The following is a 26267-nucleotide window of genomic DNA, read 5'->3' as shown; positions in this document are numbered from 1 at the left end:
ATCGAAAGCAATCTGCCCGAGTGATTTTGCCTTCTTCCCTGGGATGACTCCATGGAACTGCATGTTGCTTTCACTGAGTAGGGACATCGGAATGCCCATCCCCTGGAGGGTATCAGCATACAGAATGTTCAAACCACTGCCACCATCCATGAGAACTTTACGCAACCGAGTGCCTCCGATGACTGGGTCGACCACCAAAGCCTGCCGCCCAGGGGTAGCAACGTGAGCTGGGTGATCCGACTGGTCAAAGGTGATAGGAGTCTTTGACCACTTGAGGTACGTTGTAGTTGCGTGAGCAACCATGTTCACCTCTCAACAAGGTTTTTGAGTCGCGACTTGGCGAGTCGCCGCGAGCCCTGCGGCTCAGCGTATGGTCGACGAAAGTCGCTGTATAGTCACTGTATGGTCGCGAGTCGCCCTGATTTTTGGAAAACGACTTGGCGATTAGTCGGCGACTATACAGCGACTAATCAGCGACTCAAAAACCATGTCTTTCGGTTGATGACTTTCAGTCAACTTTTGCTCTCAACATCAGCAAAAATCACCAAAGTAGCATTGACCTTCGGGTGATCTTCTGCTTTTTCTTCATCCTCATCCTTGTCAGAGCCTTTCTCACTCCCTGACCCTCAAGGAACTGCTGGATAAGGAATCTGCATTGTAAGTGGTATGTTTGGGTAAAATCAGGTTACCCTTCTCATCTTTCTTCGTGTGGATGGCACACGGAAGGTCCAGGACGTCCTGGCCCGACTGGTCTTTCATCTTTTTGGGTATCACGGCCCTTGGGCTTTCCTTTCAACTTGCCTTGGTTGTCACTACCATGGTTGTCAGCGCCTTAGGACGATAAATATTTCAATATTTCGATGAACGGAACCAGGAAAATGCATTTCAACCCAGAACATCACCAAGCACAGGTACTTAACTGAAGCAACCTCAGTTCAATGCTACTACTAGCTATGGAAGAGGAAAGCTGATGCTGAACTAAAACTAGTAGCTGAGACCATCGTCCGTGGTGATGCCAATGGAGGGCGACATCGATACATCCTCCTCCGGGAGCGGCGACTGGTCCACGGGGACGCTCTCGATCATCCTCACCACGTCGGCCATGGAGGGCCTCTGCTCCGGCAGCTGCGCCACGCACGCCAGCGCGATGTGCAGCAGCGCCACCATCTCCTCCTCGATGTTCTTGTACCGGAGCAGCTCCGCGTCGAACACCTCCGCCGTCCACTCCTCCCGCACCACCGACCGCACCCACTCCGGGAGGCTCACAGCCGCCTGCTTGTCTTTCCTCTGTGCGCTGTTGCCGGCTGCGTCCGGCAGCGGCTGCAGGTGCTGCGCCGGCACCTTGCCGGTCAGCGCCTCTAGGACGAGCACGCCGAAGCTGTACACGTCTGCCTCCTGCGAGAGGCGCTTGTGGTCGCCCGACTGCTCCGGCGCGATGTACCCGCCGAGGCGGGCAATGGCGTGCGCCGGGCTGAGCAGCAGCGCTAGGCCGAAGTCAGTGACGCACGCGGCGCCGTTCTTGTCGAGCAGGACATTGGTGGACTTGATGTTGCCGTGGGGTATGGTGGAGTCGCGGTACTCCCGGTGGATGCAGGCCAGCCCGCGCGCCACGCCGAGCAGCAGCGTCACCCTCGTCGTCCAGTCCAATGGCGTCTCCCCTGTCATCTGGTGCCCTGCACACATTCACCAGACAATGGCAAAAACATCGTGTCAGACACAGTTCGAATGGAGCAAGAATATGTTCGCGATTCAACAAGGATACCGTGGAGGCGATCATGGAGGTTGCCGTTGGGGAGGTAGTCATAGATGAGGAGCTTCTCCTGCTTGGCGTAGTAGAAGGCCCTGAGGGGGACGAGATTCGGGTGGCGGAGGCGGCCGATGAGGTCCATGTACCGGTGGAACTCGTCGCGGGCGCAGGGGTTGGCGTCGCGCAGCCGCTTCACGGCCACCATGCGGCCGTCGCCCAGCGCCGCGCGGTACACTGTCCCGAGGCTACCACGACCGACCATCTCCGCCGACGCGCGAAGCAGCTCCTCGAGCTCGAACTTGCTCCTCCTCCCCTGCTGTTGCGTTGTCCAGCCACCACTTGCCCTCCGCCCGGTGCTGCTGTCGCTTCCCCCGTCGTCGTCAGCTTCGTCGTTGCCACCGCCTTCGCCGTCGACCCCGAAGAATACCAACTTGCTGCGTGCCCCGTCGCTGTCCCCGCCGTCGCTGCACCTGCCAGCGCTGCCTGGGCGAGCCGGCTGCATGCCCTTGCCGTGGCCGAATATCCCGCCGTCTCCGTCCTCCAGACCGACGCGGCCGCCTCTTTTCCTCTTCTTGGCTGTCTCGCTGCCGCCGCCGGTGCTACAGCAGCAATACGCAACCAGCAGCGACAGCAGCGCGAACAGGAAGAGGCCATTGCCGACGGCAATCCCGGCAATCGCGCCTGTGCTCAAGCCCCCCTTGCCAGCGGCTCCCTCTGGTGTGGCCAATGCCGGTGACGACGAAGCAACGGACGACGACGAGGAGGAGGCAGCTGGGTTGGACGGCACCACGGACTGCGACGACGAGGCAGGGGCGGAAGGCGACGTCGGGGCGGGCTCGCGCGGCATGAAAGAACAGGACGGCAGCGGCGGCACCGTCCCGCAGAGGCCGGCATTGCCGGCGAACGAGGCGAGACCGAACTTGGCGCGCACCGCGTCGGGCACCCTGCCGGAGAGCTGGTTGTTGGAGGTGTTGAAGTCCGCGAGGCGGGGCAGGGCGGTGGCGAGGTCCGGGAGCAGACCGGTGAGGAGGTTGTCCTGGAGCCTTAGCGTGAGGAGGTCGGTAAGGTTGGCGAGCGCGGCGGCAGGGATGGGCCCGCGCAGGCTGTTGTCGGCGAGGTCAAGGCGGACCAGGCGAAGGAGCCGCGCGAGGGCCTCCGGGACGGCTCCGGAGATGTCGTTGCGGGAGAGGTAGAGGAGCTTGAGGTTGGGGACGCCGAGGAGGAGGCCGTCGAGGGTGCCGTTGAGGCGGTTCCCGCGGAGGTCGAGCACGCGGAGCTCGGTGAGGTGGGAGAGCGGGTCGAGAGAGCCCCGCAGGTCGAGCGAGCCGAGGGAGAGCGAGGTGACCCGGCGGCCGTCGGAGGAGCACCCCACGCCGGTCCAGCGGCCGGCGCAGGCGTCGAGCGTGCTCCAGTTGCCGGCCAGGATGCCGTGCGCGTCGGCAGCGTGCCGGAACATGGCCAGCGCGTCCGTGTCGCTTGGCTTCACCTCCGGCTCAGGCCGCAGCACCGCAGCCGCCGCCGCCGCGGAGAGAAACCCCAGGACCGCCAAGAACCGCAGAGCCATTGTCCCCGGCCTTGGCTTGTGCCTTGTGGCGAGGCGACGATTCTTTACTTGAGCTAGGAGATTGGAACGGGGCGAAAGGGAATCATCACTCACACATCGAACCAAAGGTCCAAAGCCATGATCCCTGCAGCTCCATCAATCTGCATTGGGGGAAGAGAAGCGCCGTGCTTTCTCGGGTGCGGCTTTTGATTTTTGAACCGGAACGACGGACTGTGGTGTTTGAAGTGGGAGGGAGGGAGGGAGGGGTAGTGATGTGGAGTGGTCATGAGCCGTGAGGCAGTGTCAGTCAGGATGCTTCCACTTTTCGCTTTCGCTCTGTTCTTGTCTGCCCGTTGGCCCCTATGCCCGCCCTAGCACAGCAGCAGCATACAGGCCGGGCACGTCCCTGGGCCTTCCTTTGTCTCGTCGCAGTGCACGCAAAGTCAAAAGCTCAAAGGTAGGAGTAACTCAAAAGCCGTAAATTGCGAATGAACAGTTTAAAACACGGCAACTCCAACGGACGGCGATTTTGTCCGCTTTTTGTCCGTTTGGGTCGGCCAGATGGACACGGACGTCCCGCTTTCGCGTTTGGGTCGGCGTATGCGTCCAACGCTCGTTCGACCCATTTTTACGGCGTCGACAAAAAAATGTACATGCATATTTAAAATAAAAACAACTTAATTAAACATTAAAGCCGGCCAGAAAGGCCGGCGAGAGTCCACGCGTCCACATTAGCATTAAATAAAACAAAAAACTACGATGCGGCACGCTGCCCTAGGCGTCGTCGTCGTCCTTGGGGTCGGTGAGGTCGATGAGCGTCGGCGCGGGGCCGGCCCAGGGGAACGCCGTGTTCCAGACGGCGGCGATGTAGGTCGCGGGCAGTTGTTCCGGCGCGGGGGGCTGTTCCGGCGCGGGGGGCTGTGCGGCCGCCTGTGCAGCCGCGGTCTGGCAGGCCTCCTCCTCAACCTCGTGCTGCTCCTTCTCGAGGTCGCGCTCGAGCATCTCCTCGTACTCGCCGCGACGGCGCTCCTCGGCCAGCCGTCGCTGGCGCCACATCTCGAGGTACGCCGCCTCCTGCTCCGGCGTCGCCTCCATCCAAACCGGTGGCGCCGAGACCCACTCGCGCAGTACTCCCGTCCGGGAGTAGCGCTCGACGGGGGACGGCTCGGGCTCGGGCTCGGACTCCGGCTCGGCCTTGACGCGGCGTCGGGAGGGGTCGGCGGGGCCACCGGCGGCAGCATGCAATCGCCGGCCGCGGAGAGGGCAATGGCCTGCGCCATGGCCGCCTTGTACCGAGCCTCCTCTTCCTCCACCGCCTCCACCCTGCGCCGCTCGTCCTCCTCGCTTTCGCGGCAGACCGCCGCAAGGGCCGCCTGGTCCTCCTCGCGGAGGACGAGCGGGGGCGGCGGCACGCTGCGGTCGACCTCGCGCACGCCGCGTCGCCTCGCCTCCTCGTGCTCGAAGGCGAACCACCTCTTTCAGTTCGGCGAGTCGGATGCGTAGGTGGCGTCGCGTCGCTGCTCCGGCGTCAGCAGCGCCCGCCGGCGCCGCACCTCCTCCGCGTGCGCTGACGGTGTCCTGGACTAGGGGTACTCGCCACATCGTCTCCCGACTAGGTGGATCGGGCCGAGGACCCCCATGGCGGTTCACTCATGGGCCACTTCGGGCAGCCCATGCCGCATACAAGGAGTATTCCACAAGACTTGGTGATCAAGACAAGGACTCCTCTCCACCAACGTATTCGGCTAGGACTCTTGTTATCCTAGGCCTCTGGTGCATTATATAAGCCAAGGCCAGACTAGTCGATAGGGCATCCTGACATTACTCATCATACCTCTAGGGTTTAGACCACAACATATGATCTCGAGGTAGATCAGCTCTTGTAATCTCTATATTCATCAAGATCAATCAAGCGGGAAGTAGGGTATTACCTCCGTTAAGAGGGCCCGAACCTGGGTAAACATCATGTCCCGTGTCTCCTGTTACCCATCGATCCATGACACACAGCTTGGGACCCCCTACCCGAGATCTGCCGTTTTGACACTGACAATGGTGCTTTCATTGAGAGTTCCACTGTGTGATCGGCAAAAGGATCAATGGCTCACCTGCAGATCAACTGTGACATCGGCGTCTTCGTCGCCGCCTCGACTGGTCACCTTGGCTTGACCGAGGACTGTGCCCTACCTCCAATCATCATGTTCGGACGAGGGCCTTCATCAATATCAACTCTGATCTCTATCAAGATCATGGAGGAATCATCCATGGAGCTCGGGGGCTCAACGTCAACATTGCCCTCGGGCGACCGTGCTGTTTTTCTGGACAACGAACTTGTATCCGCCACCACCGCCTCCTCGAGTATTGTTTTAACGATTGCTTCGGTGGAATTGTGCGGAATTGAGTCTACAAAAACCCTGGAAAATTTCGCCGAGTTCCGATGGAGGAATCTCTGGCAATCTACGATATACCGGAGCCCTGTCAAATCTGGACGGGAATCTGGATGAGTTTAGGGCGTGGTCTCCAGAGCTGGAGCCCAGCTCGGAGGTCCTTTGGAAGATCCAACTGTTCATCTGCTGCGGAATTCCCATATCTACCACCCCTCAAAATTTCAGCTCGATCCGGCCGTCCAAACTCCGGGAACCTTTCGATTAGTGCATCGCTTTTCAGATCTGTTTTCTGCGCGAGAACGAATCCGACCCGAGTTCATCTTTTTTATGAACGGAATTTTGGACATCCTTTTTGAAGGAAGTTTTGTATGGGGTATTGTGTTTTGTTCCCAAAAACATCCCGCTAATTTTAAAGTCTTTTCCAATATGATATTCACCATCGCGCCGGTGTCAAACCAGCCCGACAACTTTGCTCTACGGCTGCCGACCTGCGCTAGACACGTCGTCGCTTTGTTGAGCCGAGCTCAACTTCTTCGGATCATCATCTCGGCAAGCCGAACAATAATTCGGCATCACGAAGGATAAATCATCACCAACATCGCTGCCCCACGGATTACATGGAGCGGCCACACCGGCATCGCCGCACAGTCACTTCATCAAGCCAGCATTGACCACATCACAAGTTACGACCTGCATCGTCATGGCCGCACCGTTGCTTCATCGAGCCGATGTCCATCACGCCGAACTACTTCAACACCTCGGTTGACATGGCAGCTGCAACATCTCCTTACCGATCTGCTCCGTCTCCTCGTCTGGACTGGGGGCTTCGCCATCCCTTCATCAACCTACTCCAGAAACTTCGACGTCGTCAGCCGACCAGCTTCGTCACGTTAGCTGGACCGGGGGCTTTGCCTCGGCGAGCCAACCTTTACCAGCATCGCCATGCCGTCGCTTCACCGCCCATCAGACAATGGGTATGCGGATGGAGTCCCAATTTTGGGAGTCACTTTTCTTCGGACTGCTACAACAAATAAACCAGGTGCTATTAATTCCAGCAATTTTTGCTTGTTTGGGTTTATTTTTCCAAAGAATTATTACTCTGGTTTGTTCCATCATCTGTATGCAGGTCTATCAAATGGTGGCCGCATTAACGACGGTCGTGTGGTGGTTCGGTCAGTTTCCGTACATAGTTCGGCGAACGCCGCATCCGGAACTCGGACCGACCTGTGAATTCAGGCTTTGCCACACCTTTAACGCATCACGCCGACGCCCTGCATGGACATTGACTTCCGCGCCAGGCCACATATCTTTAAATAAATTATTTTGCGTAAATTAATTACGCGAGGATTTTTATATATTTATATTATTATTGTTGGCCTGCACTATACATGTGCAGGTAATGGACTTTGACTGCGTCACGTGGTCTCTTCGGCAAGCCGACGCCGTCGTCCCAATCGGCGTAAATCGGCTCGCGTGATCACCTTGTTGGTCGTGTTGCCATATCGACGTGTTCGGTTGCCTCGGGGACTTCGGTATCGCCGAGAGAGCTCTACCTCATCGAGTGTTCGGCGCACAGGCCATATTTCCTTTATTACTCACTTTGCATAAATTATTTATTATGCAACAATTTTTTTTAATTTATTGTTATTACTATTATCTCCGGTTTGCACTATCTTTTGTGCACAGGTAAATGATCCGGGTCGGGCAGTGTTGTCACCTCGGTTGGACGGGGGGCTTCGTCAACACTTCGTTATCCCACTCCGGGGACTTCGGCGTCACTCTGCCGCCCTGCATTGGTCGTGCTATGTCACCACTTCGGAGTGTCGAGCTCTTCGCTCCGCCACCTCGGGACCGGCTTGGGGAATGGAACCTTGTCCCACATCAAGCTCGGACCGCGTCATCAATGCCGAACACATTAACCAGCTAAGTCGCTTTCATGCTCAAAAACTTTCAGTTTTAAATTTTGTTCGGTTCAACCAAGCATTATACCTTTTTGGCAAAAAGTTGTTTATAAAAAAACTTCCTTGTCAAAACTTTGTTTGTGACACACAAATTCAAATACCCGTCTACTTGGGGGCTTCCTTTATGAAGCCTTTCCTCTTGCATATGATTATACTTGTATGGCTTCGTTCCTTGTTCGTGTATTACGCCACAATATGCACCATGTTGACTTAAGTGTTCCGCAAGCTGGGTTGCCTTGCTCCTGTGTTTATCCCTACGTTCCCGATTGTTCGGCTAGGGAGTAAAGGGAGCACCTCTGCGATTGTCACGGTCGAGTCATCCGAGCGCGGACCTCAGACTGGGTGAAGCCGAAAGCTAGCGCTCTTATTGTATTCAATTATGGTCGGCACACAACGGAACTCATGAGTACAAAAAATCTATTGCACAAGTCTCATAGTTACAATGAGAAACCGAAGAAAGGTATCGGTGGGGGTACTATTTTCTTCAAAGATGCTTCTTACACTTCGTCCATAATATAGCATAAGTTCCATGAGCGCGCTTTGTCTGTTACAGCCTTATGGCCTGATTGCCTGCTTATCGGAAACACCGTCGATATTCTCAACAGGTGGAGTACATAACACTTTTCGGCCCTTGACCAAAGAGGGAGAAGCCGACGGTCGGTTAAGACGCGTTTAAAGTTCGGGTGAACACAGATATGATATAAGGACTTCGGTACATACAATCATTATACATAAAATTCTTTTACCCAAGTCACTTGGGGGCTCTTAAATTAGTATGAGCCGTTTTATACTAAATGTGTTTTCTTCTTGGTCGTTGCAAAGTCTTTTTCTACCGCTCCTTTTTCGACTCGAGTGTATGGTCAATAGCCGGATAGCCTAGCTTCTCTCTAAAGCCGCTCGAGTTTAGTTCGCTAAACTGGCCTCGGAGAAGCACTTCGCCTTCGGGATAAGGAGCTTGAAGCCGTAGGCTGACCCGCTTGAAGTCTTGAGATCAGATGTGTCATGTTAAAGCCTGACAGAAGAATATATTTTTTCTTCTAAGAATAATTTTCAGATTGTCACCGAACACTTGATCTAGTTCGGACGTCAAGTTTTTATTGAAGTTTTTTGGTTTTCCAAGCCTATGGCACATTTAAACATTTGTGTGTTTCCAGCATAAGTCTCGCAGTGCAAAGCCGGACACCTTTAGAGATTCGGCCAAAACATTCTCGGATATTGCTATATACGCATCTGTTTCGAATTGTGTCTTTGGTCAATAGTTGGGTTGCCCAACTCCTGTGCTTGCCTCCTACGTTCCGCTTTGTTCGGCTAGGTGTGCAAAGGGAGAACCACTGCGATTGTGCTTCCAGCTTGCATGGTTAAGCACCTCAGTGGAGAAAGCCGAAAACTGACTGTCACAATAAGCGTAAACTGGTTAGCAATCCGATGACTATGTTAAATAACGGGCCGTTCATAACATTGGCCGAAGTGTTTACGGCTTGACCTCGGCTGTCGCCTGCTACCTCTTGAGCATGCATTGGTTTTCCCTTGAAGAGGAAAGGGTGATGCAGCAAAGTAGCGTAAGTATTTCCCTCAGTTTTTGAGAACCAAGGTATCAATCCAGTAGGAGGCCACACGCAAGTCCCTCGTACCTACACAAACAAATAAGAACCTTGCAACCAACGCGATAAAGGGGTTGTCAATCCCTTCACGGCCACTTGCAAAAGTGAGATCTGATAGAGATGATAAGATAATATTTTTGGTATTTTTATGATAAAGATTAAAAGTAAAGAATGCAAAATAAACGGCGAAAGAAATAGCTAGTTGACGGAAGATTGATATGATGGAAAATAGAGCCGGGGGCCATAGGTTTCACTAGTGGCTTCTCCCAAGATAGCATAAGTATTACGGTGGGTGAACAAATTACTGTCGAGCAATTGATAGAAAAGTGCATAATTATGAGAATATCTAGGCATGATCATGTATATAGGCATCACGTCCACAACAAGTAGACCGACTCCTGCCTGCATCTACCACTATTACTCCACACATCAACCGCTATCCAGCATGCATCTAGAGTATTAAGTTCATAAGAACAGAGTAACGCATTAGGCAAGATGACATGATGTAGAGGGATAAACTCAAGCAATATGACATAAACCCCATCTTTTTATCCACGATGGCAACAATACAATACGTGTCATTTCCCGTGCTGTCACTGGGATCGAGCACCGCAAGATTGAACCCAAAGCTAAGCACTTCTCCCATTGCAAGAAAGATCAATCTAGTAGGCCAAACCAAACTGATATCCGAAGAGACTTGCAAAGATAACCAATCATACATAAAAGAATTCAGAGAAGATTCAAATATTGTTCATAGATAATCTTGATCATAAACCCACAATTCATCGGATCTCGACAAACACACCGCAAAAAGAGTTACATTGAATAGATCTCCAAGAAGATCAAGGAGAACTTTGTATTGAGATCCAAAGAGAGAGAAGAAGCCATCTAGCTAATAACTATGGACCCGAAGGGCCGTGGTAAACTACTCACACATCATCGGAGAGGCTATGGTGCTGATGTAGAAGCCCTCCGTGATCGATTCCCCCTCCGGCGGAGCGCCGGAAAAGGCCCCAAGATGGGATCTCACGGGTACAGATGGTTGCGGCGGTGGAAATAGGGTTTCGTGGTGCTCCTTGATGGTTTCGGGGTACATGGGTATATATAGAAGGAAGAAGTAGGTCGGTGGAGCCACGAGGGGCCCACGAGGGTGGGGGGCGCGCCCAGGGGGGCAGGCGCGCCTCCCTGCCTCATGGCCTCCTTGTTGGTTTCTTGACGTCCACTCCAAGTCCTCTAAATCACGTTTGTTCCAAAAATCACGCTCCCGAAGGTTTCATTCCGTTTGGACTCCGTTTGGTATTCCTTTTCTACGAAACACTGAAATAGGCAAAAAAACAATTTGCACTGGGCCTTGGGTTAGTAGGTTAGTCCCAAAAATAATATAAAAGTGTATAATAAAGCCCATTAAACATCCAAAACAGAATATATAATAGCATGGAGCGATAAAAAATTATAGATACATTGGAGACGTATCAAGCATCCCCAAGCTTAATTCCTGCTCGTCCTCGAGTAGGTAAATGATAAAAACAGAATTTTTGATGTGGAATGCTACTTAGCATATTCTTGAAGGTAATTTTCTTTATTGTGGCATGAATGGTCAGATCTGAAAGATTCAAGATAAAAGTTTCATATTGACATAAAAATAATAATACTTCAAGCATACTAACTAAGCAATCATGTCTTCTCAAAATAACATGGCCAAAGAAAGTTCATCCCTACAAAATCATATAGTTTGGTCATGCTCCATTTTCGTCACACAAGATGCTCTCATCTTGCACAACCCCGATGACAAGCCAAGCAATTGTTTCATACTTTAGTAATCTCAAACTTTCTTTCAACTTTCACGCAATACATGAGCGTGATCCATGGATATAGCACTATGGGTGGAATAGAATATAATGATGGGGGTTGTGTGGCGAAGACAAAAAAGGAGAAAGTCTCACATTGACGCGGCTAATCAATGGGCTAGGGAGATGCCCATCAATTGATGTCAATGCAAGGAGTAGGGATTGCCATGCAACGGATGCACTTGAGCTATAAATGTATGAAAACTCAACAAAAGAAACTAAGTGGGTGTGCATCCAACTTGCTTGCTCAGGAAGACCTAGGGCATTTGAGGAAGCCCATTGTTGGAATATACAAGCCAAGTTCTATAATGAAAAATTCCCATTAGTATATGAAAGTGACAAAACAAGAGACTCTCTATTATAAAGATCATGGTGCTACTTTGAAGCACAAGTGTGGAAAAAGGATAGTAGCATTGTCGCTTTTTATTTCTCTTCTTTTTTTTCTTCTTTTTTCCTTTTTTTTGGGCCTTTCTTTTTTGGGGGACTTTCTTTTTTTTGGGCCTTTCTTTTTTATATATTATTTGGCCTTTCTCTCTTTTTTTATTTGGGACAATGCTCTATTAATGATGATCATCACACTTCTATTTATTTACAACTCGATGATTACAACTCGATACTAGAACAAGATATGACTCTATATGAATGCCTCCGGCGGTGTACCGGGATGGGCAATGAATCAAGAGTGACATGTATGAAATAATATGCATGGTGGCTTTGCCACAAATACGATGTCAACTACATGATCATGCAAGGCAATATGACAATGATGAAGCGTGTCATAATAAACGGAACGGTGGAAAGTTGCATGGCAATATATCTCGGAATGGCTATGGAAATGCCATAATAGGTAGGTATGGTGGCTGTTTTGAGGAAGATATAAGGAGGTTTATGTGTGATAGAGTGTATCGTATCACGGGGTTTGGATGCACCGGCGAAGTTTGCACCAACTCTCAAGGTGAGAAAGGGCAATGCACGGTACCGAAGAGGCTAGCAATGACGGAAGGTTGAGAGTGCGTATAATCCATGGACTCAACATTAGTCATAAAGAACTCACATACTTATTGCAAAAATCTATAAATCATCAAAAACCAAGCACTACGCGCATACTCCTAGAGGGATAGATTGGTAGGAAAATACCATCGCTCGTCCCCAACCGCCACTCATAAGGATGACAATCAAAGAACACCTCATGTTTCGAATTTGTTACACAACGTTTACCATACGTGCATGCTACGGGACTTGCAAACTTCAACACAAGTATTTCTCAATTTCACAACTACTCAACTAGCACAACTTTAATATCACTATCTCCATATCTCAAAACAATCATCAAGTATCAAACTTCTCTTAGTATTCAACGCACTTATATGAAATTTTTATTATATCCAACTTGGATGCCTATCATATTAGGACTAATTTTATAACCAAAGCAAATTACCATACTGTTCTAAAGACTCTCAAAATAATATAAGTGAAGCATGAGAGATCAATAATTTCTATAACATAAAACCACCACCGTGCTCTAAAAGATATAAGTGAAGCACTAGAGCAAAATTGTTTAGCTCAAAAGATATAAGTGAAGCACATAGACTATTCTAATAATTTCCAATTAATGTGTGTCTCTCCCAAAAGGTGTGTACAGCAAGGATTATTGTGGTGAACTAAAAAGCAAAGACTCAAATCATACAAGACGCTCCAAGCAAAACACATATCATGTGGTGAATAAAAATATAGCTCCAAGTTACTGATGGACGAAGACAAAAGGGGATGCCTTCCGGGGCATCCCCAAGCTTAGGCTTTTTGGTTGTCCTTGGATTTTACCTTGGGGTGCCTTGGCCATCCCCAAGCTTAGGCTCTTGCCACTCCTTGTTCCATAATCCATCAAATCTTTACCCAAAACTTGAAAACTTCACAACACAAAACTTAACAGAAAATCTCGTGAGCTCCGTTAGCGAAAGAAAACAAAACACCACTTAAAGGTACTACAATGAACTCATTATTTATTTATATTGGTGTTAAACCTACTGTATTACAACTTCTCTATGGTTCATAACCTCCAATACTAGCCATAGATTCATCAAAATAAGCAAACAACACACGAAAAACAGAATCTGTCAAAAACAGAACAGTCTGTAGTAATCTGTATCAAACGCATACTTCTGGAACTCCAAAAATTCTAAAATAACTTTCTGGACGTGAGGAATTTATCTATTAATCATCTGCAAAAATAATCAACTAAATAGCACTCTCCAGTAAAAAGTTGTAGCTAATCTCGTGAGCGATAAAGTTTCTTTTTTTTACAGCAAGATCAAAAAGACTTCACCCAAGTCTTCCCAAAAGTTTTACTTGGCACAAACACTAATTAAAACACAAAACACATCTAACCAGAGGTTACATCAAAGATTTATTCCTAAACCGAAGCAAAAAGCAAGAAACAAAAATAAAATTGGGTTGCCTCCCAACAAGCGCTATCGTTTAACGCCCCTAGCTAGGCATAAAGGCAAGGATAGATCTAGGTATTGTCATCTTTGGCATGCAATCCATAAGTAGCTATCATAATAGATTCATAAGGTAATTTAATCTTATTTGTAGGAAAGTATTCCATGCCTTTCCTTAACGGAAATTGGAATCTAATATTCCCTTCTTTCATATCAATAATTGCACCAATCATTCTAAGGAAAGGTCTACCAAGAATACTAGGACATGAAGGATTGCAGAATATATATCAAGGACAATGAAATCTACGGGCACGTAATTCCTATTTGCAACAATAAGAACATCATTAATTCTTCCCATAGGTTTCTTAATGGTGGAATCCGCAAGGTGCAAGTTAAAGAACAATAATCAAATTCACGGAAACCCAACATATCACACAAAGTTTTTGGAATCGTGGAAACACTATCACCCAAATCACACAAAGCATAACACTCATGATCTTTAACTTTAATTTTAATAGTAGGTTCCCACTCATCATAAAGTTTTCTAGGGATAGAAAATTCCAATTCAAGCTTTTCTTCATAAGATTGCATTAAAGCATCAACGATATGTTTGGTAAAAGCCTTATTTTGGCTATAAGCATGCGGAGAATTTAGCACGGATTGCAACAAGGAAATACAATCTATTAAAGAACAATTATTATCATAATTAAATTCCTTGAAATCCAAAATAGTGGGTTCATTGCTATGTAAAGTTTTGACCTCTTCAATCCCACTTTTACCAATTTTTGCATCAAGATCTAAAAAATCTGAATCATTGGGACGCCTTTTAACTACAGTTGACTCATCTCGAGTCCCATCATTATCAAGATTCATATTGCAAAACAAAGATTTAATAGGAGACACATCAATCACTTTCAGATCTTCATCCTTATTATCATGAAAACTAGAAGAACACGCTTTTATAAAGCAATCTTTCTTAGCACGCATCCTAGCGGTTCTTTCTTTGCACTCATCAATGGAAATTCTCATAGCTTTGAGAGACTCATTGATATCATGCTTAGGTGGAATAGATCTAAGTTTCAAAGAATCAACATCAAGAGAAATTCTATCCATGTTCCTAGCCAATTCATCAATCTTAGGCAATTTTTCTTCAAGCAAAGCATTGAGATTCTTTTGAGAAATCATAAATTCTTTAACACCAGTCTCAAAATCAGAGGGCATCTTATTAAAATTTCCATAAGAGTTGTTTTAGGAATTACCATAATTATTAGAGGAATTACTAGGATATGGCCTAGGATTAAAGTTTCCTCTATAAGCGTTGTTACCAAAATTATTCCTACCAACAAAATTCACATCCATAGATTCATTATTATTCTCAATCAAAGTAGACAAAGGCATATCATTGGGATCAGAAGAAACACTCTTATTAGCAAATAATTTCATAAGTTCATCCATCTTTCCACTCAAAACATTAATTTCTTCAATTGCATGCACCTTTTTACTAGTAGATCTTTCAGTGTGCCATTGAGAATAATTAACAATAATATTATCTCGGAGTTTAGTAGCTTCTCCTAAAGTGATTTCCATAAAAGTGCCTCCCGAGGCCGAATCTAAAAGATTTTTAGAAGCAAATTCAATCCGGCATAAATTTTTTGAATGATCATCCATAAGTTCAAACCATGTGTAGGGCAATTACGTATCATTAATTTCATTCTCTCCCAAGCTTGTGCAACATGTTCATGATCAAGTTGCTTAAAATTCATAATATCGTTTCTAAGAGAGATGATCTTAGCGGGAGGAAAATACTTAGAGATAAAAGCATCTTTGCACTTATTCCAAGAATCAATACTATTTTTAGGCAAATACGAAAACCAAGTTTTAGCACGATCTCTAAGCGAAAAAGGAAATAGCTTCAATTTGACAATATCATTGTCCACATCTTTCTTCTTTTGCATATCACACAAATCAACAAAGCTATTTAGATGGGTAGCGGCATCTTCACTAGGAAGGCCGGCGAATTGATCTTTCATGACAAGATTCAGCAAAGCAACATTAATTTCACAAGATTCAGCATCGGTAAGAGGAGCAATCGGAGTGCTAAGAAAATCATTGTTGTTGGTATTGGCAAAGTCACAAAATTTAGTATTATCTTGAGCCATCGTGACAAGCAAGCAATCCAACACACAAACAAACAAGAAGCAAGCGAAAAAGAGGCGAACAGAAAGAGAGGGCGAATAAAACGGAAAGGGTGAAGTGGGGGAGAGGAAAACGAGAGGAAAATGGCAAATAATGTAATGCGAGGGATAAGAGCTTGTGATGGGTACTTGGTATGTCTTGACTTGTGCGTAGACGCCCCGACAACGGCGCCAGAAATCCTTCTTGCTACCTCTTGAGCATGCGTTGGTTCTCCCTTGAAGAGGAAAGGGTGATGCAGCAAAGTAGCGTAAGTATTTCCCTCAGTTTTTGAGAACCAAGGTATCAATCCAGTAGGAGGCCACACGCAAGTCCCTCGTACCTACACAAACAAATAAGAACCTTGCAACCAACGCGATAAAGGGGTTGTCAATCCCTTCACAGCCCCTTGCAAAAGTGAGATCTGATAGAGATGATAAGATAATATTTTTGGTATTTTTATGATAAAGATTAAAAGTAAAGATTGCAAAATAAACGGTGAAAGAAATAGCTAGTTGACGGAAGATTAATATGATGGAAAATAGACCCGGGGGCCATAGGTTTCACTAGTGGCTTCTCTCAAGATAGCATAAGTATTACGGTGGGTGAACAAATTACTGTCGAGCAATTGATAGAAAAGTGCATAATTATGAGAATATCTAGGCATGATCATGTATATAGGCATCACGTCCGCAACAAGTAGACCGACTCCTGCCTGCATCTACTACTATTACTCCACACATCAACCGCTATCCAGCATGCATCTAGAGTATTAAGTTCACAAGAACAGAGTAACGCATTAGGCAAGATGACATGATGTAGAGGGATAAACTCAAGCAATATGATATAAACCCCATCTTTTTTGATGGCAACAATACAATACGTGTCGTTTCCTCTGCTGTCACTTGGATCGAGACCCAAAGCTAAACACTTCTCCCATTGCAAGAAAGATCAATCTAGTAGGCCAAACCAAACTGACAATTCAAATAGACTTGCAAAGATAACCAATCATACATAAAAGATTTCAGAGAAGATTCAAATATTGTTCATATATAATCTTGATCATAAACCCACAATTCATCGGATCTCGACAAACACACCGCAAAAAGAGTTACATCGAATAGATCTCCAAGAAGATCAAGGAGAACTTTGTATTGAGATCCAACGAGAGAGAAGAAGCCATCTAGCTAATAACTATGGACCCGAAGGTCTGTGGTAAACTACTCACACATCATCGGAGAGGCTATGGTGTTGATGTAGAATCCCTCCGTGATCGATTCCCCCTCCGGCGGAGCGCCAGAAAAGGCCCCAAGATGGGATCTCACGGGTATAGAAGGTTGCGGCGGTGGAAATAGGGTTTCGTGGTGCTCCTCGATGGTTTCGGGGTACATGGGTATATATAGGAGGAAGAAGTAGGTCGGTGGAGCCACGAGGGGTCCACGAGGGTGGGGGCGCGCCCAGGGGGGCAGGCGCGCCTCATCATTGGTTTCTTGACGTCCACTCCAAGTCCTCTGAATCACGTTTGTTCCAAAAATCACGCTCCCGAAGGTTTCATTCCGTTTGGACTCCGTTTGGTATTCCTTTTCTACGAAACACTGAAATAGGCCAAAAAACAACAATTTGCACTGGGCCTTGGGTTAGTAGGTTAGTCCCAAAAATAATATAAAAGTGTATAATAAAGCCCATTAAACATTCAAAATAGAATATATAATAGCATGGAGCAATAAAAAATTATAGATACGTTGGAGACGTATCATCGCCGAACACTAACCGGGGGCTCGTAGCTAGCTTCCCCAGTTTAAAGCTCCTATGACTAAGTGAAGGTTATAAAGCCCGCATATCTGATTGCCTCATTTCCGCTAAGACAACCGCCTTCGGGCACCGAGACGTCGGCTAAGGGTTGTCTTGTTATTGCGGAAACACCTTGCGTAGTATCTACAAAGGGGTAGAAGCCGACGATGGGCCACTTTCAACTGATAAACGGTCGCAATGGAGTCAAAATAAGTATATATCATCAGTGTTTGTATTGATTATACAAGTGTTGCCTTCCGTATTATCGTTATATACAACCATAAATATGCATCAATTTGACTTAAGATTTTGGCCAAGCTGGGTTGCCTGGCTCCTGTGCTTACCCCTACATTCCCGATTGTTCGGCTAGGCGGTAAAGGGAGCACCTCTGTGATTGTTACTACTGGGTCATCTGAGTTAGTACCTCAGACTGGGTGAAGCCGAAAGCTAGCAATCTTAAAGGATCACATTGGTCGGCAATGACGGAAGTGAAATTTTTTGTTCATTAATACCATCGAGTTCGGAAACTTTCCCCGAACTAAATCCTCAATATTTTCCTCCCACATTGATCGGATCGGAGGTGAGGTTCATGATCATGATAAGCATGAAGACCCAAAGAAAGGAACTGATAGCGGGACTATTTTTTTGGAAGATGTTTCTTACGTCAAAACGTAATATAACATATCTCTCCGTGTACCTTTGTTTATAAAACCGTATGGCCGGATTGCCTTGTTTTCCATAAATCTTTGCCCTTATAACAACTTTATAAAGTAGGAAAACACTCCTCGGCTACTGGCCGAAGAGGTTGAAGCTGATGGTCGGTCAACAAAGTTTTGTACAATACGGATTCAAGCATTAATGATGTAGAGTACTTGGATACATAGAATCATTACACATAATTTGTGATTTTACTATGGATATCGATCCTTAATTCGGCCACCCGTGCCCGCATTAAGTCTCGGGGGCTACTGGGCTTCGGGCTTATTATTTACAAATATTGAAGGGGCACATCGATCCCCTGATCTGGTGTTGCCACCCGACCAGTCTCTCGGGGGCTACTGCGTTGCGTGTTCAATGCATAAAATTCAAAGTGCTTAGTGTTCGTCTTGACCGAACTATGGGCAAACACGTCTTCGGACAACAACAGGTACCATCTGGACCAATCTGGCGTCAAGCTAATATATTGCGGCAACTTCTCAAGACCCTCTCTCCAGGGCCCGTTCGCCGATCACTATTATCTCTAATATATTACACTGCGTTTCTACTCCTACGTATGCTGCCAAGCAAGGAGTTGATCCTCAGACCGATTTTGCAAATCGACCTGAGTCTCAGGGGCTACCAGGATCAGCAGTATGGGGCTAAAACCATTCACGGCCACCCCAACAAACCAGCTAATCATACCAATAGAAGCTGTTGGGTCTTCAAGCAGACCGGCAAGCTCAGCGCCGAACACAAGGGGAGGAGGCCGCCCGGTGATAGCGACGACGAAGAGACTCACCAACCAAATACTGGGGGTCAGAAGCAATTTCCCCCCGAAGTAAAACAGTGAATATGGTATACGTGACACACAACTCTACATGGGAGCAGGAGAAGCACTCCCTCCGGACTAAAGAACATACTGCGGCAACCTCAGCCAAAGTACATAGCGGTCTCATTAAACCGGACACCTTGTCGGCCATTAAGCCACCGGTCTCCATTCAACAGGATCGACCAATTCCGGAGCAGACCTAGCAGTTCGGCTTCCGCCGCCCACCTCATATACCTGCGAAATCTGTACTGCGCATACATAACTATGCACTTAACCTGGGCATCGGCGAAAGCACAATACGGACGAGCCTGCAAGCACTCCCATAACTTTTTTTCTTCTAATTACTCTTTCTCTTTCATTATCCTCTACCACAGGTGACGCAAAGGCTAATCATCTCAATGGACTCCATCGGAGTTCGGATTCATACACTCACCTAAGGGCTATTTCCATCAAGGAATCCCCTCACCGAGGACAGGCGGCGCAGACGTGTGACAGGAGGTCCAAAATAACTTTTTGTAGACCACACTCTTTATTTCGAGCATGTAAGGTGCCTTTTTTCCTCCGCCTGCGACCCCGAGCATGTCAAATAGCCGGGGTTGCCGCTTTGTTAGCTATAAGATAAATATGAAGGCGGTTGCACGAAATTATAGACGAGGGAGGAGTGTGGGAGGATGGAGGTTTCGGGCTCTGGCGACCCTGGTGACGCGCCCCCGCCCCCGGCGAGCGCCGCGGCCGGCGTTCCCTCCCCGCCCGGCTTCCCCGCCTCCTGCGACGCCTGCCTCCTCGTCGCTCCCGACCTCCCTCGAGGTGTTGCCGCGGATCCGTTGGGCGGACCTCGCCGAGGAGGACGAACCCCCCCTGGCCGACTGCCCTGGCTCCTCCCGTCCCCCCCCCCCGTTCATGCGTCGCTGACCAGCGTAGCCACTGGCTCAGCCTCCTGTTGCGGAGGTTCTGCCCCGGGCTCGCGGCAGCGCGCGCAGAACCGGCCGATGAGCTCTGCTCGTCCGCCTCGGGGCCAAGGCGCTGCCTTGCGGGGTTCGGGAGGCCGCCGACGCCGCTCCTGGGGTGTGGCGGGCCGGTCTGACTTGGTATCGGCTCGGTCCTCATGGCGGCCATCCACGACGTCCCCTCCTCGGCTGGCGCCGGCGACTTCTTCGGCTCTTCCCGCCTCCCCGCCCGCCGGCGTGATAGTGCCCCGCTGCTCCCCGTTCCGACCCTTCATCGCCGCGTTTGGTTCCTTCGCGCGTCAGTTCCGCCCTCTCTCCCTCCCTCATCGCCCTTGGCCGGCAGCCTCGCCCCCCTTGCCCCGGCGACGGTGGCGGCGGCGGCACCTCCCTGCGAAAGGGAAACCCTTTCGAGCGGTGCCTCGTCCCTTGTCCTGGGTCGTGCCCCTTTGGGCCGCGAGGAGGTGGCCCGCTCGCGCCGGGTGGCTGGCCTGGCCCTCCGGGCCCATAAGTCTCTTCCCCAGGCCGCGGCGGCTGGGCCTTAGATCCTTGGGCCGGCTCCATGCCCTAAGCCCACCGAGCCCCCTCGATCGATCTGGCTACCCTACGGCCTGCCGCGCCCCTCGTCCTCCCATCCTGCCGCCACGGTCTCCCCCTCTCCCGACACACTCTCCAATTCCTTCCCATCCCCCGCCCCGCTCCACCCGCCTCCTCATTCTCCCTCGCCGGTGACCGCCGGCCCGGATTCCTCCCCATCCGCCTCCCTCTCCTGTCAGCTGGCTCCGCCCATGACGCGGGAGTGGGACGACGGCGAGGACCGCCGCAAGTGGCGCTACGACGACCGTCGTGACCCGCCTCGTCCCTTCCCGGACGCCGCCCGTCGCGAGGATGAGCTGCGGCGCGAGCTCCGGGACCGAGAGAGCCGCCGCTCGCAGGGCTTCGACGACCGCCGCGACCACTGCCGCTCCCCGGGCCGCTCCGATGGGCGTGCTCGGTCCCGCTCCCCTCCGCCGGCGGCGGGCGATTGGCGCTCCTCGCGATGGCGCTCTCCTTCCCCGCCCCGGCGCCGGGAGCGCAGCCCATCCCCTCCCCGCCCGGCCCGCCCTCTCTCCCCGCGTGCGCCTCCCCAACCCGCTGCTGCCCCGGCCAGGAAGTAAGTCCCGCCGCATGCCGCGAACCCCTCTGGTCCCCCTGCGCCGGTGGTGCTGGGGGTGGCCAGGCTCGCGGTCGCCCGGGTGCGGCCAAAAAGAAGAAGCGGCGCGGGCAGGATCGGGCCAACCAACAGGCAGCCCCTGTGTCGGCCTTCGGCCGCTCGGCTGCTTCTGGCCCTGTCTCTGGCCGCCCCAGTCCGCTGTGCTTCAACTGCGGCATTGCGGGTCATTCTCAGGTTAACTGCGTCAACCCCCCATGCTGCTACATTTGCAAGGATCCCTCCCACCCCGCGCTGTTGTGCCCGGACAAGCCTATCGACGAGGATTTGATGATGTACGGCCATGGGATTGAGGGGCTGGGGTTCTTCCACATCGAGCTCCCGGACGTCCCCTCCCCCTCCCTCCAGGCGCCCGTCACGGTGATTGATGGTCTCGCCTCCCCCGAGATGATTGAGGCTGAGCTCAACCACCTCTATCGTCGCCAATGGGACTGGCAGGCCACCCTCACCACCAGTGGCGCTTTCTCGGTGGTCTTCCCCGACGCTCTCAGCCACGGCTACGCCACGCGCAGTGATCAGATCACTCTCGCCCTCAACAAGTTGGTCGTCGACATCTCCGAGCCGATCCTCGACCCCAAGGCCGTCGCGGTCCTTGACACTGCTTGGATCCTGGTCGTCGGGCTTCCTGACATTGCCCGGTCCGAGCGGGTGATCCGCAATATGTCTCAGATCATTGGCAAGGTGGTGGTGGTCGACGAGCTGTCCCTCTGCGAGGAGGAGGAGGTGCGCGTCAAAGTCAAGTGCCTCGACTCCTCTAAGCTGCGCGCCACCATCCGAGTCTTCTTCAACGACCAGGGCTTTGATCTCCGCATTGCTCCCGAGCCGCCCAACCATGTGGACCGGCCCCGCTTCTTCGACGACGCCCCCCGGCGTGCCTCCTGTGTCCCAGGATGACTACCGCGGTCATCATCACCCTCGGTTGCACCACTCCGATGATGAGGAGGGCTCTGAGGACAGCCCCTCCCGCTCCCCTTCGTCACCTCGCCCGGCCCCATCCTCGAGCCGTGGGGGCGGCAAGCTGGGCTCGCTGCGCCTCCTCCTTCTTCGGCTGCAGCCGCCTCCGAGGGGAGTGATGCCTCCGACATCAGCCTCATCGTCGCACCGGCCTCCTCTCCTCGCTCCCCCGACGCGCTCCCTGCCGTGACGATCCTGGACGTGCAGCCGACCGCCTCCGTCCTGGCCTCCCCTACGGCTGGGACCCCCGTCGCGACGCGCGCCTCCCCGACCACCCTCTCGCCGACGGTCCAGGGGGGCGCGCCACCCCTCCCCAGCTCGCCTCCCTTGGCGATGGTCCCCGAGGACCACCCACCATCCCCGGCAGCCGCTCCCTCCCCGTTGCCGCTGCCGGTGGTAACCGGGGTTCCTTCCACCCCTGATCCCGCGTCGCCAGCTCCTGCTTCATCCCCCCGGCGCCCCGACTGCTCCCAACCGCTTCCCCTCCTCGCGGGTACGGCGGACCCGGATGGGGAGGGCGAGACTCGGGTGACCACCCCCGTGGCTTCCCAACCCCCTCCCCCACGGTCCGCGGCCTACTCCCGCCGTGGTCGGTCCTCCTCCACCCCGGTGACGGCTCGCGACGGAGTGTCAGGCTTGAGGCCGCCCGGCCGGACAGTAGCCCTGCTCTGCCCATCCCCGAGCGGGCGGAGCTTCAGGCCGCTGCCCGGAACCTGGAGCCAGGTACGCCAGCTGCCCCCCCTTCAGCTTCTACTTGCTCATTCTCTGCGCTCGAAGCGGTTCCTCTAGGTCACCTTGCGAAGGTTCCGTCAGATTCCGCAATTGTTTTCAGGGGGGAATCCGCTCCCCCCTTAGTGCAGATTGCGGCCATCCAGGCTCGCGAGATCCTTGATGGGAAGTTGGCGGAGGCCCGCCAGGCCCTCCTCGCTACCTCCATCCCCTCGGCCCCTTCTCCGGTGGCTACCCCGTCACAGCCCCATAGGGCGGCTGGCCGCCCACCAGTGGTGGCGGCTGAGCCTCGCGGCCGCACCCGCTCTCGCACTGCCGCTCTCCGCACCCAAAGCGCCTCCCGCATCCTAGGGTCAAGCAGCCCCCCAATGGCTCCCTAATGCGTGCCTTATTCTGGAACATCCGCGGGTTCGGCCATGACGGCCGGCGCCGCCAACTCATCGAGTACATGCGCGATGAGCATATTGACATAGTGGCGATCCAGGAAACCATGCGCTCCGACTTCTCATTGCTGGAGCTTGATCGGCTTAGCTCCCACCTCTTTGCGTGGCACTGGCTCCCTTCTAGTGGGAACGCCGACCATTCGGGTGGCATCCTTCTAGGTGTGAAGGATGCCACCTTCGAGGTGGGGAGTATGGACCGGGGCCAGTTCTTTGTTAGTATGGAGCTCTATGAATGGGCCCTGAATTTCAAATGGGAGGTTATCATCGTCTATGGCCCGGTTGACCACAGTAGATCCGCGTCCTTCCTCGAGGAGCTTAACCGGAAGGTCTCTGCGGCCTCCCTGTCGGTGGTTGTCGGAGGCGATTTTAACCTCCTCCGATTCGCGGAAGACAAGAGCAATGACCTTGTCAACTATGCACGTATGCAAATGTTTAATGACTGCATTGCCGATCTTGGTCTTCGCGAAATAGATAGGATCGGTGCCAGGTTCACCTGGACCAATCGGCAAGCCTCCCTGACCCAGTCCGTCCCGGACCGGGTCCTAGTCTCCCCAGAATGGGACCTCGCTGCCCTTTGGCCTCTCTTCGGGCTATCACTCGGATTGGCTCCGACCATGTTCCTCTTCTCTTGTCCTTCTCCGACGAGCGTCCTCCGACCCCTCCCCGATTTCGGTTTGAGACATTCTGGTTGTCCCAAACTGGATTCGTGGAGGCTGTTGGGGCTCGCTGGGTGGAGACCAAGTCTCTTCCTCACCTCCGCCCCCCCTCAGCTATTGACTCTTGGCAACTCTGTGCCAAACGCAGCCGACAGTTCATGAAGGGGTGGGGTGCCAACCTGGGTCGCGACCTCCGCGAGCGGAAAAAGGCCTTGCTGACCGCCATTCAGGCTCTTGACCTCCGTGCTGACACGGTCGGCCTCTCCCCTGATGAGTGGCTCTCTCGGTATGACCTGGAAGACCAACTCTCCATCATCTACACGGACGAGGAAGCTTACTAGCGCTTGCGGGGTTCCCAGAAATGGGTCCTAAAGGGCGACGCGAACACTGCCTACTTTCAGGCCATAGCGAACGGCCGCCGTAGACGCAACACCATCCCCCTCCTCTGGGACGGTCCGTCCCTTCTGCAGTCCCCGAGCGACATTAGGACCCATGTCGACGGGTTCTACCAATCCCTTTTCTCTGCCTCTCCTAGGAGCGGCCTTTCTCTGGCCCTCGATTGCTGGTCCGGCCGCCAGCTTGTCTCCGCTGCGGAGAATGCCACTCTCACGGCCCCATTCTCGGAGGATGAGGTCTGGACGGCCATTCGAGGCATGAACCCCTCCTCGGCCCCGGGTCCGGACGGCCTTCCGGTGAAATTCTTCCAGTCCTTCTGGAATGTGATTAAGCCGGAAATCATGGCCATCTTTGACGAGTTCTACGTTGGGACCATCGCCCTCGGTCGCCTCAACTATGGGATCATCTCGCTCATTCCCAAAGTGCCGGGGGCCTCCGACATTCGCCAGTTCCGCCCGATCACGGTGATCAATGTGATCTTCCGGATTCTGGCAAAGGGTTACGCCAATAGGGTGACCCTGCTAGCGGACCTCATTACCCACCCCAACCAGTCCGCCTTCATGAAAGGGCGGTATATCCTGGATGGGGTATTAGTTCTCCATGAAGTCCTCCATGAGGTTCGGTCTAAACACCTCAAGGCGGTCTTCCTGAAAATTGACTTTCACAAGGCCTATGACACTGTTAGTTGGTCCTTCCTTCGGGAAGTTTTGCTCCGGAAGGGCTCCGATGATCGTTGGATCACCCGGGTGATGCAGATGGTGTCCTACGGATGCACTGCCGTGAACATCAATGGGGAGATTGGTCCTTACTTCCCCACCCTCTGTGGGGTTAGACAAGGCGATCCTTTCTCTCCGTTCCTGTTCAACATGGTAGTGGACGCGCTTGCCGCCATCCTTGATAAGGCCAAAGCCGCTGGCCATATTCGTGGGATTACCCCTCATTTGGCAGGCGGCTCTGGGATCTCCATGCTCCAGTACGCCGACGACACCATCATCATGGTCGAGGGCTCGGACACGGACATCACTAACCTCAAGTTCCTTCTTCTTTGCTTCCAACAAATGTCTGGCCTCAAGATCAACTTCGACAAGAGTGATGTGATGGTTATGGGCCATTCTCCGGCTGAAGCCCTTGACATCGCCAACCGCCTCAACTGCCGCCTCGGCTCCTTCCCCACGACTTACTTGGGAACCCCCATCAGTGACTCTCGGCTCACTGTCGCGGACTTGCGCCCCACGGTTGCCAAGTTACAAACGCGCATGGAGCCTTGGCAGGGCCGATGGCTGTCAAAGGCGGCTCGGACGATCCTCATTAATTCCTCCCTCACTAGCATCCTCCTGTTTCTTATGAGCTTCTATAGCCTCCATGAGACCCTTCACCATGAGATCGCCAAAATTCAATCTCGCTTCTACTGGGCGAGTGACAACAATAAGCAGAAATACCACATGGTTAGCTGGCCGGACATCTGCAAGCCCCGAGAACAGGGAGGCCTCGGTATCATGTGCTCTAAATACATGAACATCACCCTCCTCACCCGCTGGCTCTGGCGCATTTCGCAAGGGCGCGGTGGTCTTTGGCTTGACATTATCCAGAACAAGTACCTGCGCGGACAGCCCCTCGCCTTTTGTCAAAGATACGGCGGCTCCCAGTTCTGGCAATCGGTTGTCCAACTGCTTCCCGTCCTTCGCATTGGAACCTCCATCTCGGTTGGATCGGGTACAGCGATGCTGTTCTGGTTCGACCGGTGGGTGGGAGACTCCCCCTTTGCGGCCCGTTTCCCCGACCTCTTCTCCATTGCTGTCGCCCCCTTAATCTCCGTTGAGAGGGCCCTTATTGACTTAGGGTGCCTCGCTTTCCGAAGGCCATTTGGGCCCCCGGAAGCCGCCGCGTGGCTTGAGCTGCTTGATTGCGTCGCTCTCCACGAGC

The 26267-nt window shown here is 51.7% G+C and overlaps 1 protein-coding gene across 1 annotated transcript; it reads right to left on the bottom strand.

Moving 5' to 3' along the window:
• Nucleotides 1-861: 861 nt before the first annotated feature.
• LOC123120264 (leucine-rich repeat receptor-like protein kinase PXC1) lies at nucleotides 862-3543 on the bottom strand. Its single transcript, XM_044540236.1, has 2 exons — nucleotides 1763-3543; nucleotides 862-1673 (listed from the first exon to the last, which is right to left on the bottom strand). Exons 1-2 carry the CDS (start codon nucleotides 3309-3311, stop codon nucleotides 985-987), a joined length of 2238 nt encoding a protein of 745 aa, XP_044396171.1. The 5' UTR covers nucleotides 3312-3543; the 3' UTR covers nucleotides 862-984.
• Between the last annotated feature and the right edge of the window lie 22724 nt (nucleotides 3544-26267).

The sequence above is a fragment of the Triticum aestivum genome, chromosome 5D (genome assembly GCF_018294505.1).
Source record: "Triticum aestivum cultivar Chinese Spring chromosome 5D, IWGSC CS RefSeq v2.1, whole genome shotgun sequence".
Classification (NCBI taxonomy): Eukaryota; Viridiplantae; Streptophyta; class Magnoliopsida; order Poales; family Poaceae; genus Triticum; species Triticum aestivum.
The sequence above is the reverse complement of the archived record's forward strand: the minus strand, read 5'-3'. Positions and strand labels throughout refer to the sequence as shown.